The 14,494-nt window shown below is 47.7% G+C and overlaps 1 protein-coding gene across 2 annotated transcripts in view; it reads right to left on the reverse strand.

Annotated features, from left to right (window-relative positions):
- CA12 (carbonic anhydrase 12) overlaps nucleotides 1–14,238 on the reverse strand; it is a 62,439-nt gene extending 48,201 nt beyond the window's left edge. Inside the window, exons 1-2 of one of the 2 annotated variants that reach the window (XM_040226701.1) lie at nucleotides 13,972–14,238; nucleotides 5,924–5,944 (exon numbers count right to left, since the gene is read on the reverse strand). In XM_040226701.1, coding sequence (XP_040082635.1) covers nucleotides 5,924–5,944; nucleotides 13,972–14,056 — 106 coding nt within the window. In that variant the 5' untranslated portion in view covers nucleotides 14,057–14,238. The remainder of the gene's footprint in view (nucleotides 1–5,923; nucleotides 5,945–13,971) is intronic. The other variant, XM_040226702.1, reaches the window with a different exon arrangement.
- Nucleotides 14,239–14,494: the final 256 nt, after the last annotated feature.

Genomic DNA, 14,494 nt, shown 5'->3' on the forward strand with positions numbered 1-14,494 from the left:
GAGCTGAAACAATGCTTATGCTTATGTAAGCTGATGAGTGCTAATTAGGTTGATTGTGGTGACCATTTCACAACATATATGAAACTATCACATTGGACACCTTTAATATATACACAGTTTTTGCCAATTACACCTCAATAAAGCTGAAGAATGATCTAAGAAAATAGTACAAATGTAAAAGGGATCCTCCTCACCCATAAAAACTCAGGCAATTCAGAAAAGCATGAAGAGGTAGACCCTTTGTAAGATCTACCTCTCACATTTGTTTGGTCTTGTAGACTTGACAAGGCAGATACCCACCGATTAGCTAATAGAATTCCACCATAACCCCATGACGCGAAGGGAAAGAAGGCAGTTGGCCCCACTGCATGCACACTAGCAGCAGGCACTGCAAGCCCATTTCTGTGCATTATCTTACTGCATCCTCGCCACAGCTTGGGGAGAACAGAGATTCTCAAACTCGAGGGTGCATCAGCATCACCTGGTGGACTTATTAAAGCAGAGGGCTGGGCCCAGCCCCAGAGTTTCTGATTTGGATGTAAATCTGGTAGGGGCCGGAGAACTTGTGTTTCTAACAAAGTCATACATGGTGCTTTCCTTGCTGCTAAAGGACCAGAGGTGAAGCGTTTGTGGTTTTTCTCCCAGACTCCTCCTGTGAGTTTCACTTGCAGTTCAGAGTGTCTGGGAAGAGCATCCGGAGCCCCAGGGGATGCTGATGCTGCCCCATCCCGGTGCCACTGAGGCAGATGCTGTTAGGACTCCCATCTTGTAGTTGAGAAAACCACGGTCCAGGGCGGTACTTTCCTAAGGCCATTCACCCAGAAAGTGGCTGAGCTGCAATCTCCAGGAGGTCTGCCTGGTTCTGGGCACTGTACACTTTCCTCTTCTTCCTCCTGGTTTTCTGCCTCACCACCCCCTCACCACCACCCTCCTACCCTTCACGACACCACCCCCACCTCTAGGAACAAATGCTAGCTTCCCTATCTTTTCACCCAGTTGGTGAGGCCAGCTGTGGACATGAAAATGCAGGCACCCAGAACACACAGACCTCAATTCTGCAACTCAGGAAAGATGAGAAATGATGATGAACGGGTGGACCACAGCACATCCAGGCAAACCCTGGATGTCACAACTTCTACTAGAAGTAACTGGAACTATAGCACAGATTTAATGAATAAATCATAGCGGGTTGGATTGCTAAGCCTCAAGGGAAACCCCCAAGAAGCAGGCATAGCGATTCAGTTCCCTGGTATGAAAAACATGTTCTGGCCCTTCTGGTTCTCTCTCCCCTAAGAGTGCTTTGTGCCTCTTGTCATTCATCCTCAGGTTGGCAGTGGGAATGGGGGAGAAGGCACTGGGATTCTGTGAGTTGGCCAGGCTCTACCTTTGGTATAGATAAGAATTCTCCTTAATGAAATCAGCCTTTTAATTGCATGTGTTCCATAACTGCTGTTTTAAGTTCTCCCTTTAGCTCTAAGTGATAGTCTTTTTTTTTTTCATTTATTTTTAATTGGATTACAATTGCTTTACAATGTTGTGTTGGTTTCTGCTGTACAACAACAAGAATCAGCTTCATGTATACATATATCCCCTCCCTCTTGAGACTCCCAAACCCCGCCCCTCTAGGTCATCACAGAGCATGGGCTGAGCTCCCTGTGTTACACAGCAGCTTCCTGCTGGCTAGCTATTAGTCTGTTTTTTATATTGCCTTTGATCATGAAGTCACATGGTATCTTTAACCACTACTAAAGAAGAGAAAGGAAAGAGTTCTTCCTAGCTTCCTTGCATGTGTCCCCTGTCTAGTTCTAGCTCAGGAAGAATGTCCTAAATCCCAGGGATAGTTTGATTGTAGCAACCTAATATTCCAGCAGATTTAGGACAGAAGAGGGGTGGAGGTGGGAGCCTGAAGAACCAGTGAGGTTCACCCTGATGGAGGAGCCCTTCCAAATTCCCAAAGGAAATCCTTTACGATAAAGCATCTATTGTCTGCGAGAGAGGAGAGCAGCTTGAGGAATGTGGTGGCAGTGCCTGGTCATGGGAGTCCCGCCTTGGGCCAAGAAGCTGGGCAGGAGGGCCTGTGAGCCGGTGCCTGGCACCCCCAGGCTAAGCTGCCATCTTTCCAGAGTCCCCACTCCAGAATGGAGGGGCTGGCCTGGTGAACGCCCCTCAGGGCCCTAACTTGGGGTGAAATGGGGCTTGCTCACCAGCCAGGATGGGGGCTTGACTTCCTCTTCTCCTTACATCCTATCTCCCATGGTGTGCATACGTGCTAAGTCGCTCAGTCGTGTCCGACTCTTTGCAACCCCATGGACCGTAGGCCGCCAGGCTCCTCTGTCCGTGGGATTCTCCAGGCAAGAATACTGGAGTGGGTTGCCGTTTCCTCCTCCAGGGGATCTTCCCGACCCGGGGACTGAACCCAGGCCTCTTACATCTCCTGCATTGGCAGGTGGGTTCTTTACCATGAGCACCACCTGGGAAGCTGTGAAGGTTTGTCTTATTTCTCCCAAATAGCGAACAGTGGCATTTGTCTGTTTCTGAACTACTCATATTGGAGGACCATCAGAGCAGTGTCTGGCATCCTCAGGGATGGAGCCCCAGGTCTGTTCTCTGTTCACATGATGTGTTCTTGGCTCATTAATTTCTGTACAGTCATTCCTTTCAGTTGCTCTGTTGTTTTGAACACACTGAGAGTTTTTTGGTTGTTTCTTGTGGGAGGGCTGAAAACTCTATCCGGGTAAGGATGACTCTCCCAGCCAGCTGGAATTTAACTCTTTTATTGAATATAATATACATACAGAAAAGTGCATGTATCATAAGCTTGATGGCTTTTCACACACTGAACATAGCACCCACACCAAGGAACTCAAGGTGACCAGTATCCCCTTCTTCCAATCACCTCCACACCCAAGGGCACCCCTATTCCGCTTTCTAACAGCCCTTGAACAGGCTGGAGTCCAGCCTCCCCTCGTGAGTCAGCCTGACTTGCAGTTGCCCTCCATTTCAGAGGTGGTGGCTCAGCAGGATCAAGTTGGGACTGATTGCAGGGGGCAGGGCACTGATTCAGCACATGCCAGCACATACCCGATGCCGCTCCATCCCCCCAGGAGGGACACCTGGGGCAGGGTTGGCCCCATCCTGGCTGTCAGATGGTCCTCCTGTCTCCAGGAGGCCATAGAGGAGGTCAGTCCAGTGACTCAGTGTGGAGGGGGAAGGGGCTCAAATTCCCTTTCCATGTGCTTCTAGAAGTCCTACCATGTGTTCCTGGCAGCCGGAGGCCTGCAGAGCAGGATGACTCAGTGGCATCTACGTGCAAAGTAGCTGAGGTCTGCACCCTGGGAAAATCACCACGTGGCCTCGGGTTGGACTTGCCCCATTCGGTGCAACCCGTGTTGTTTGGAAACCATTTCCCCCTGGCATCTATGCCAAGCTCTCTGTTTACCTGTGTGACTGTGAACATTGATGCCAGCTGCCAGTCTGGACCTGTTTGCCTCCTTAGCTATCCTCCATCCGGCCTCTTTCATGGGCCCCCACTGACCTGATGCCACATCACGTGTGTGCTCACTTCACTAATAAAAAGCCAGGTTTGCCTCTGTGCTCACCCCCATGCATGTCTTGCATCCTTAGACTCTGCCCTCTGCTTCCTCAGCAAAGAGCCACCCTAACTGTCTAGGGGAGGAGGGACAGAGGGCTGGCCAGCACAAAGGGTCAGGAAGAAATGCTTCTGGATTAGTCAATATGGCTGTACAGAGGCCCTCCCCAGGGAGCCCCATGTCATGCCTAAGTGTCAGTAAGATTTTCCTCCTCTACCTCTTGACATGGTGTCTCTCTGCTCTCCATGACTTCCTCGCTCCACTCTGTAGGCTGTCCTACAGAGGCAGGGAGCCCTGGAGAGGCGTGACTGGTGTCTCCACTCTACCGGGAAGCCAGGAGAAGAGGTGGGGCAGGTTTCCTCTGACTCAGGCTAGAGAGGTCTTGGGAATCACCTGGTCGAGGTTCTCTAACAGATTGCCTAAGGATCATCTGAAATAGACAGGTTTTCAGGTTCCCTCGCTCCCAGAAATCTGCATATCTGGAAGGCAGTCCAGATGATCCTGATGCAGGAGACCCCAAGCCATAGCTTGAAAACACCGATCAAACAACCCCTTTCCCAAGTCACAGGTGGGAAGAAAGCGAGACCCTGAGGGTTCACACCAGACCATATGGAATGAGGTGCAGACCTCAAGTCCCTGCTTCTTTCTGCACCTGCCCTGCTCCTGTCTCCTCCCACACGGGGTGGAGGGGTGAGGTGGGCGGGGGGCGGGCTTATACCCAGACTCTGGGTTCCTCCTTCGACAGGGCTCTTGCCCCGCCCTGCCTTACCCTCTTACTGCCATCCCTTTAAACTGGACATTAAGACACAGAATGGTGTTTCTTCAAGGGCCAAATGTCTTCCTGCCTCTCTCCTATTTTTTCTCTTGCACCCCCTATCACCCCCTACTCTCCTTAAAACACAGATTACCCTCAACCTCACCCCTCCATCCATGAGACAAAGTGGGGAAAGCCTGGCCTCCTCCTCCATGCTCCCCTGTTTGACCCACCTTGTCTTTCTGGCTTTAGAGTCTATCCCTCCCCCCGTAACAACATCTCTGTATGTCTTCCCTCAAATGCCATCTTGCTCTTTCTTGCCTCCACTCCTGTGACACCATCATCAACTTGGCCAGTAGCACTTCCTTCTGGCCGTACTGAATCCTCCCCATCCCCCACAGTCCACGTGAAAGCCCTCTTCCTCCAGGAAGCTTTTCTTACCCATCCAGTCCTAGCATTCTTCTCTGAACCATCAGAGCACTGAACCGTTTACTTGTTATCTGCTTTTATTACCTATTATATTCTGCTTTGAATTGTGAGCTTTAAGTAATTCCCAGCTACAGACCACAGCCTACCAGCCTACGCTTCTAATTATCCACCCACTTAGCAATGTGCTTTGCACATAATAAGTAAGTAAGGGATGTTAGCAGTGACAGAGCCTTGCAATACTAGAGGCCAGGAGACCTTGGCCTGGAGGCAACTGATTAGCTCAGGGAATTTTCTAAGCCTCTTGGGCTAACAAACATCTAAAGGCTAACTAGAAAATCTAAGTCAGATCTTTCTCTGGATTCTGCTTCCTCTGCTGTAATGGACTTCCCTGCCTGTCACCGCCCTTCCTGTGCCAGTGTGGCCAGTCCCACCCCCCTGCTCCCCACAGCAATCTCTCTTGCATATCCCTCGTCACCCAGTCCCAAACAAGACATTATTAATATCCCTGCACTTGCCAGTGAACCCTGGGGCTCGGCCCTCATCCCCCATTCCAGCTGATGACCAGTTCCCATTCACTGCACACACATGAGCTGAGCCTATTTGAAGCTGCTTATCTCAAAACCCTTTTGCACACCCTTGACATCCATGTCTCTCCATTTAAGACAACCATTCCTCTTTTACTGAGGATCGACCATCACTGCTTGGTCCCTTGCTTGCTTACAAGCATGACAACAAGAAGTTAATGCTAAACGCACTGGCAGCTTAAGTTCTGGGACCTCGGCCTAACTTTCAGAAAGGAGCCCTTTATTCTTTGTTTATTGCAGGATGAATGTCCTACAGAGGAGAAGGGCACTCTCCTGCTTAGGGCCCCTGCAGTCTGAAGGGAACCTGGGCATCCTCACCTGGGTGGTTTGCAGGAATCTGAAAACCTTAACACTGTGACTCGCGATTCGAATGCACAAAGTGGGCTCAGCTCCTGGGAGAGAGAACTGTCTGTGGCCCATGTGGAGCAAGTCTTTGGGGAGGACTTTGTGTCCTCCTTTAACAAGAACAGAACTGCTCTCCCTAACCCCCTAAATAATCTCCACACAACAAGAAGTTTCTCATTAAATATAGCCATCTCTTCAAAAAAATAAAGATCGCTACTTACCTATATAGGTCCACTTGGATCCTGCAAAGAAGAAAACAAAGGAAGTAAGTACAATTGAGCTTGAACAAGTTAGAGAAAACACGACAGATTTTACTATTATTATTTGGGGGATGGGGGCACGCCACACAGCTTGTGGGATTTTAGTTCCCCAACCAGGGATTGAACCCAGGCTCTCAGCAGTAAAAGCTCTGAATCCTAACCACTGGACCACCAGGGAATCCCCCAGAGTTTAGTTTTAAATGGGCAAGATTGAGAAGGAGGTAGATGCTGAGAACTTCAAACTTTCATTGTGGAGAAAAGGGAATAAACCTTTTGCACTGTTGGTGGGTGTGTAAATTGGTACAGCCACTACGGAAAAGAGTATTCAGGTTCCTCACAAAAATTAGAAACAGAACTATCATACAATCCAGAAATTCCACTCCTGGGTATTTATCCAGAGAAAACAAAAACTAATTAGGAAAGATATATGCACTCCCATGTTCATTGCAGCATTAGTTACAACAGCCAAGATATGGAAAGAACCCAAGTGCTGCCCATCAATAAAGGAATGGATGAAAAAGATGTAGGATATATACACACATACACACACACACACACATACACACACACATACACACCATGGAGTATTACTCAGCCATTAAAAGAATAAAATATTGCCATTTATGACAACATGGATGAACCTAGAGGGTATTATATTAAGTGAAATAAGAGAAAGATAAATACTGTATGATTTCACTTATATGTAGAATCTAAAAATAAATGAACAAACAAGACAAACAGTTATAGATACAGAGAACAAACAGTTGGTTGTCACAGGAGAGGTGCATAAAGGAGAGGAAATAAATAGGTAAGAGAGATTAAGAGGTATAAACTTCCAGTTACAAAATAAATGAGTCACCAATATTAAATGTACACTATGAGGAATACAGTCAACTGTAGTATCTGTGGATGGTGACATATTTTAAATGTATAGGAAAAAACCACTAATCTATATTCAGGAAATAACATACTGTTGTAGGTCAATATACTTTAAAAACAAACTCACTTATCAAAAAGGAGATCAGATTAGTGGTTCCCAGAGGGAAGGGGCTGGGGCAGGGGGAACCGGATAAAGGTGACCAAAAGGTTCTAACTTCCAGTAATAAGTCCTAGGAATGTGATGTTTTAATACAACATGATAAATATAATCAACACTGCTGTATGTTACATATGAAAATTGTTAAGAGAATAAATCCAAAGAGTTCTCATCACAAGGAAAAATTCTATCTATATAATTTTGTACATGTATGAGATAATAGATGTTTGCTAAACTTATTGTGATAATCACTTCATGAAATATATGTCACATCATTTTACCACACCCTTTAAATGTATACAGTGCTTTATGTCGGGTGTATCTCAATAAAACTGGAAGGAAAAAAAACACACTCAACCTTTCTCAGAGTCTGTGTCAGAACAACTGCCTCTCAGAGCACCTGTGCTTCCAGAGAAGGGGCACAAGGCAAGATTCTCTGCAGGGGTCCAGGGGTCAGGGACGGGGCTTCATCAGAAGTCTCCCATATATCTTAGAAAAGCCACATTTCACTATCCAGATAGTTAATAAATTCACAAGGCTCAAAACTCAAGAGCCGCCAAGAGGAACACAGAGCACTTCCTACCACCCAACCTCCCTGCTTCATTAGACTCAACCAGTTTCACAGCTGATGGGACCCCTTGCACAGTGTGACTACATACACGTATCTGTATTCTCTTCCCTTCTTTTTTTCACACAAATGCTGGCCTCTGGGAAATGCTGTTTTGCATCTTGCTTTTCCCCTACTTAACAACGCAGCCTAGAGAAGAGTTCAAGCTCATTCCAAAAGGAAGGTTTTTATTTGAGGAAGCTGCCACCATCATCACCGGAGTTAGAATTCCACGGGTGGCAGCAATGTGGAGGAGAGGTCCTGCCAGGAGTGTAATGAAAGTCACCTGTCACCTCCCACTCACACCCTTCACTCATAAAAGTCCTTCATGCTAACAACTAAATATAGTTTTAAAAAGTCATTGCACAGATAACCAACAGGGACCAATGGTATAGCACAGGGAGCAATAGTCAGTATTTTGTAATAACATATAAGGATAAAGAATCTGAAAAAGAATATATATGTATATGTGTATCTGAATTACTTTGTTGTACACCTGAAACTAACACAACATTGGAAATTAACTACACTTCAATTAAAAAAAGTTGTTGCGGAGCTATGCTCTTGACACACTTCCCTCTTCATCTCCAGGAAGAGCCCGAGACCCTGAATTGAGACTCGGGGTGTCTGTCTCGGACACATTATAGGGAGGGGACTGTTCAACCCCTATGTTCCTGTCTCCCAACTTCACCAGGTGCTTCCAGGATTCTGGGCCCATCTGCAGGAGGAAGACTCATATCTCCTTTCTCTCGGGAATTGATTTGCAGTAAAATTTACCTGACCAGTCACCTGGTGCTCACTTCTCACAACTGGGCATTTCCTACTCAGGCCATTAGTGCTTTTGAAAAACTTGAGGGAATTTGGCTTGTTTTTCTTTGTAAGCTGGTTAATCACCTATTTTTTTAAATTGCTTTCTGTTTCATTTCTTTGTCTCAGTGTTTTTAATTTTCAAATTCAATTCTTTTGGTAATTTTTTCAAATTACACTTGCATGTGGTTTAAAGAGTCAGATGGTTCTATCCACATCAGGCTTTCAATGAAATATCGGTCCCCTAACACTCCTGAGTCACTTTCCTGTTCCCTATGGCAACCACTTTGAATTCTTTTAACATAATTATTTTGGCATTATCTCCACAACTCTATAAAAATATACCTATATTGAGCCTTCATGATTTGCTTAGGTTTAGGCATTATTTGTTGACAGCCCTTTGGAAGAGAAGGACTAAGGGCTCTTTCACACACCCATCTCCTTGATTTCTAGATAAAGCAATGAAAGACCATAAGGCAAAGTGGATCAATTCCTGTTAAGAAGCATTTCTCCACATTTCCCATCACTTCCCATGAACTTAGAGAATCTTTGAGCTAGAGGCAGTAGTCCAGACCCCTTAGAGTATTTGCTGCCTTTCCTCATCAAAAATGCCCATAAGCTTGAACACAAGAAATTTCACGTACAGTTAATTTCATAGGAGGTCCATAGAACTGTGTTGGTTTTTTGTTCTGTGTGTTTTTTCCTTTTTCTTTATTTTACTGTAAACTTCTTTGCCACAAGCTTTTTTGCCACAAATTGTTATTGCATAATTAACTGGCAGTAAGACATTTCTGCCATGAAAGATCAAATAACTGGCTGACAATTTTTGGTTTGGCAGTTGGATTTCTACTGCATTAGCATTCCAATGCATTAGCATTTCTTCCAGTTAGTGATGTTACTGATGGCTTTATCCAGCTGACCAATGATGATCATTAGCGCCAAGAATTGGTTTCTTACTTTGAAACACACTACACTGGAGGAAAAAGAGGCCGAGGGCCTCAAAGGTTGAGCCAACATTTCCCACAACTTTGAAACATCTATCAACAGATAGGTGACAAGATGCCAAGAATCCAGCACAGGGTAGAGGCTTTCACACTGCAACACAAAGCTCAGGTACAAACATGCACCCTCATACTTGGAAGCTGGTACTTCTCTTAAGGAAGGAAAAGGGCGATGCTGACTGAGAAGATGAATCAACCACAAACAAACAAACAAAAAGTATAAAATACCATGAACGAAAGACTTGGAAGGCAAATGCTTAGGTACAGCCCACAAGATAAAATCAGTTATTTGCACAGTATTACTATGAATCTACATACATTTTAAAATGTATTCAAATAGTTTATATTTGTTAGAAAGTCTTTTAAATTTTTATTTATTTCTTATGTTTCATTGTGTCCTTTAAACTTTTTATTGGAGTAGATTTACAGTGTTAGTTTCAGGTATATGCAAGCTGAGCCAGTTATACATACACACACACACACATATATATATCTCCACTGTTTTTAAGATTCCTTTCCCATGTAGGTCCATTACAGAGTATTGAGTAGAGTTCCCTGTGCTTTACAAAAGGCCTTATTAATTATCTGTTAATGTATAGTAGTGTGTATATGTCAATCCCAATCTCCCAATTTATCCCTCCTCGCCTTCCCCACCCCCCCAGTAACCATAAGTTTTTGTACACTTGACTCTATTTCTGTTCATTATGTCTTTTCTGATGTCATGCTTTTACTTTTTATTATTTTATTTTCTGCAGCAAAATTGCCTTATGGGCCAGCTACACCTTGAAAATGCTTGTGGCAAAGATGTGTACCATGACAGTACCCAGGACCCCACAGACCCCCTGAAACCTACTATGGACTGGACAGGGCTTAACAGTCCCTAAATTCACCTCCTCTGAATCAGCAGTTAGATGAAGACATTCAGAACCATGGCGAGCCCAAACTTCTATGTGACCCTCAAGTTTACTGCTAGCCTCTCATTGACACAATAATGAAGAGGTGTGGGGGGTGAAGCATGGCTTGGGAACCAAGCTACAGAAAACTTCAAACCACCTTTCTGAACATTTGCCTTTGGCGTTCTGTTTGAGGGGTTTTATTAAAATACAACCTTGGATTTCAGAGGCAGAGGAAGCCAGAGGATTGTCACTTAGCTGGCCAGAGCACTTGGAGGCCCAGGATGTAAAATCTCACAAGGAACAGGGAATTTCATCTCAGTGTTTCCCTGGAGAGACACAGGCCACTCAGTGATCCTGGAGGCCACCAGGAAAAAACATCTGCAACCACTGAGCGGTCCTGCATTGGCCAGAAATTTTAATTGCACCTGCACCAAAATCAAACCATGGCCTTAACAGCCTGTATCTTCTGCTCCTTTCCCCGAAGCTTGCTAAGCTGAGGTTTCCATATTGTTGCAGTGCTCATCCTCAGATGAGGCATCAGCACAATGCTCTGGTAAACTCAGTGTGATCGCGTGCCTCTGGGACTGTAAGGGCTCAAGGACACAGGCCTGGGGACATGTTCTTAAAAAGCAGCAGAGCAATCTTTCCTGCCCTCGTTTTGCTGAGTGACCCTGCTTGGATCTCAAGACTCCGTGCTTTGGGTATAAATGGCCATGTTTGGAGGGGCTTGAAAGCTGGAGTCTGGAGAGGAGAGGCACCGTAAAATGAAGGGGAGGGTGATCTGGGTCAGGGGGTCTCACTGGATGAAGGTCAGTGCCCAGTTTGGTTCATTGTCTGCTAGAACTGAGGTCAAGAAAACTTTATAAAGGAAGGGTGCAAAAAAAAAAAAAAAGGAAGGGTGCACCTTTGGTTTATTTGGAAATGGCCCCTCCTGGTTTCCCACCTCTCGCTTTAGGGGCAAAGATCTTCACAGAATTAAATTGCCCCCCACCCAGGCAGGCCAGGCAAAGGACCCTCCCTGTGGCTGCACCTCAGTAGCTTCCTGAGGGCGTCTTGTTCTGAGAAGGTCATCACTTCTGTCCTGAGCACTGGGAGGTCCAGGTGGATGCCTGTTAGAACCTGCAGCCCCAGCTTATCCTGGGCAGAGAGAATGTCCTGGCTGCTTTCGGAGGAAACGATGTTTACAAAGATTCAGGTCAGGGGTTCTGGGCCCTGCTTGCTTCCTGTCCTGGATGCTAGAACCTTCCCTGAGTAACCAACGTCTGGGGAGCCCAAAGCTGCCCAGCTCTCCACACCAGGCTCAGGCAGAGCAGGTTCTGCAGAATTCATAGAAATGTTACCCCCACCCCCTGCCCCAGCAACTGAGAGTTCCCAGGTTATCTCTGGAAGGTGCTTGACTTTTATTATGCTCTCTCCCTCCCTGACCCCGAGGTTTGCCAGTGCCAGTCACTGAGAATTTAGGTGCTCCAGGAAGATCCCCTGGAGGAGGGCATAGCAACCCACTCCAGTATTCTTGCCTGGAGAATTTTATGGACAGAGGAGCCTGGCGGGCTACAGTCCATGGAGTTGCAAAGAGCTGGACACGACTGAGTGACTTAGCATGCACGCAGGCAGAGGGCAGACTATTTTCTCACCCACTGCCCAGTTTAACCCCCCTCCACACTTGGGTTAACACTGACACTTTACATCTCAGTGAGTTTTGCTCTGACTAAAAAGCCAAGAAACCTGCCTGAGGAAGAACAGAATAAAAGCTGTGTTCTTAGAATCAAGGGGTAAGCAGGCTGGCTGCTCAGGGTACAGTGAAAGTAGTTTTTTTTTTTTTTTTTACTGAAAACTTTCCCCAGCCCAACTGGGAGAATGGAAAAGAGAGAAGGGCAAGTAGGAGGGGGAGAGGAGGGTCCAGAAGTTCAGAGAAGCACAGCAGGGAAAAGGAGCTGCCCCCAGAGTGAGGGGAGAAACAGGCTTTCAGAAGAGGGTCGGTGAAGGGCTTCTCTCTCGTTTTGGAGCTAAAAGGGAGATTTCAAGTCAGACTTTGGGTTACAGTGCAGCTTTCTTCAGAGGGGAATATATATTAAAGTCTGCTGTTTTAGAAACTAATTTCCACTTTTATAACTCCTTTCTCCCAACCACTTTCTCCCTCACCAGATGAGGAAGATAACTACCAAGCATATCGAGCCAGCTAGTGGACTCGAACTGAATTAAGAGGAGTGACAAAGCTGCTGACAGCCAGGCTCCCTCTGCCTCTCCTACCATGCCCCATGGGCACCATGCCCTCTGACGGGAGGGGGGCTCCAGCTTTCATGCCTCTGAGCAGAACCAACTTCTCACCACCACCACCCAGCCAGGGAATATAGACTGGCAGCCATTTTAGTCACTCTGGGCTCTTCTAGGAATGTTTCAGCCTAGCGTGGGTCAAGGAAGGGTGGCCGGAGAAGGCAATAGCAACCCACTCCAGTACCCTTGCCTGGAAACTCCCATGGAAAGAGGAGCCTGGTAGGCTGCCGTCTATGGGGTTGCACAGAGTCGGACGTTAGCAGCAGCAGCAGGAATGGTTGCACCTACAAATGTCCATAAAAACACTTGGGGCAAACTCTGTCAAGGGCACTAGCCACCATCTGTTACTCAGGAAGTTTCTGTAAGTCACCATCTACTCCTCCAGAAAAGGGCTCGCCCAGCTGTGAAGACCCAGGCAGAAGCCCTCACCTTAGCTGCTGGCTGTCTACGGGCTTCCCTGATGCCTCAGAGGGTAAGGGTCTGCCTACAATGCCCGACACACAGGAGAGCCAGGTTTGATCCCTGGATCGGGAAGATCCCCTGGAGGAGGGCATGGCAACCCACTTCAGTATTCTTGCCTGGAGAATTCCATGGACAGAGAAGCCTGGGGGGCTACAGTCCATGGGGTCCCAAAAAGTGGGACACAACTGAGCAACTAACACTATAGTTGCTGGCTACAACTCGCCTCCCTGACCCAAGCCCCTCTACCATCTCCTGCTACTGGCTGGGCACCACCAGCCTCAGCCCTTCAGGGTCCAAAGCCCTAACTAACTACACTCAGAAATAAGGTTATGCGTGCTCGTCTGAGGGCACGTCGCGCACACACACGTACGACTTCAGAGTAGTAGAGCCCTTCTGGAGAAAAACAATGATTAGGATGAGATGCATCATCTCTTTGACTTGGAGGTAAAACTTAATGGTAAAGAGTCTCTCCTCCAAAGGAAAGCACCCACCACTGTGCGAACCCTCCCTGGTAGAGAGGCTGCTCAGGAACACCCCTCTGCCGCCTGCACGTGGATCGGGGCAAAATATTTTACATCCTGGTTCTGTTTCTCCTCCCCGGGTTAGCAGATTCCCAAGCCACCTCTCCAACGCTGCGGTTGGGTGTTGGGGGGTGTACTCCGAGAAGGCACAAACGGATTTTAATGCGAGGACAATGTGCGGCACACCGCTTCCCCACTACCCCGCCCACCCAGCGAAACCAGAACGGATCCTCCATTCCAAAGGAAAATGAAGCATCCTTTGTAAAAACGTACTGTTGGAGACCCTGCAGGTCCTTCCCCGCTCCCCGCAAATGATTTTACTTCAACGAGCCGAGTGAGGACTCCTGCCCAGGTATGGCTGAGCGCTCGGGATTGTTCGGAAAGAAGAGGCAGAAGAAACTTTACCGTTGAGCGGGGCTGGGCTGGAAGGCTGTTCCTTTAAGACTACGAGCAGGAGCACGGCCGCCGCGTGCAGGCTGCGGAGAGGCATCTTCGGGCGGCTCCCGGCGCGGGCGGAGAGCGCGGGCTGCGGGCGGCTGAGCTCCTTCTCGCCCTCTGGCTCCGGCGCTGGGGCTGGCGGGGCGCTCACCCGGACCTTGTGCGCGCAGCCGGGCGTCACGGCCAGCACCTCTGTTCTTTGGGCTCCTGGCTTCCCGCGGGCTGCTTTTATGGAGCGACTCAGCCCCAAACAGATGATGTCATCGGGTGGAGGGGAGAACGCCCTGCCTACGGGAGGTCTGGCGCCCCAGTTCCAAGGTGAGTTGTAACCCTGACTTCAGCCGCTCTCCGCGGGGCAGTGGCCCGGGCGCACCTTGAGCCGGGGCTGGCGCGGAACCCAGTTCTCCGTGGAAGCCGCAGGCGGGCGGGGGAGAGGTACGCCTGCCTGGACCCAGTGGGGAGGGTGCGTCCAGGGACGCGCTTCAGTGGC

This window comes from Oryx dammah, unplaced genomic scaffold, assembly GCF_014754425.2.
Source record: "Oryx dammah isolate SB20612 unplaced genomic scaffold, SCBI_Odam_1.1 HiC_scaffold_26, whole genome shotgun sequence".
Taxonomy (NCBI): Eukaryota; Metazoa; Chordata; class Mammalia; order Artiodactyla; family Bovidae; genus Oryx; species Oryx dammah.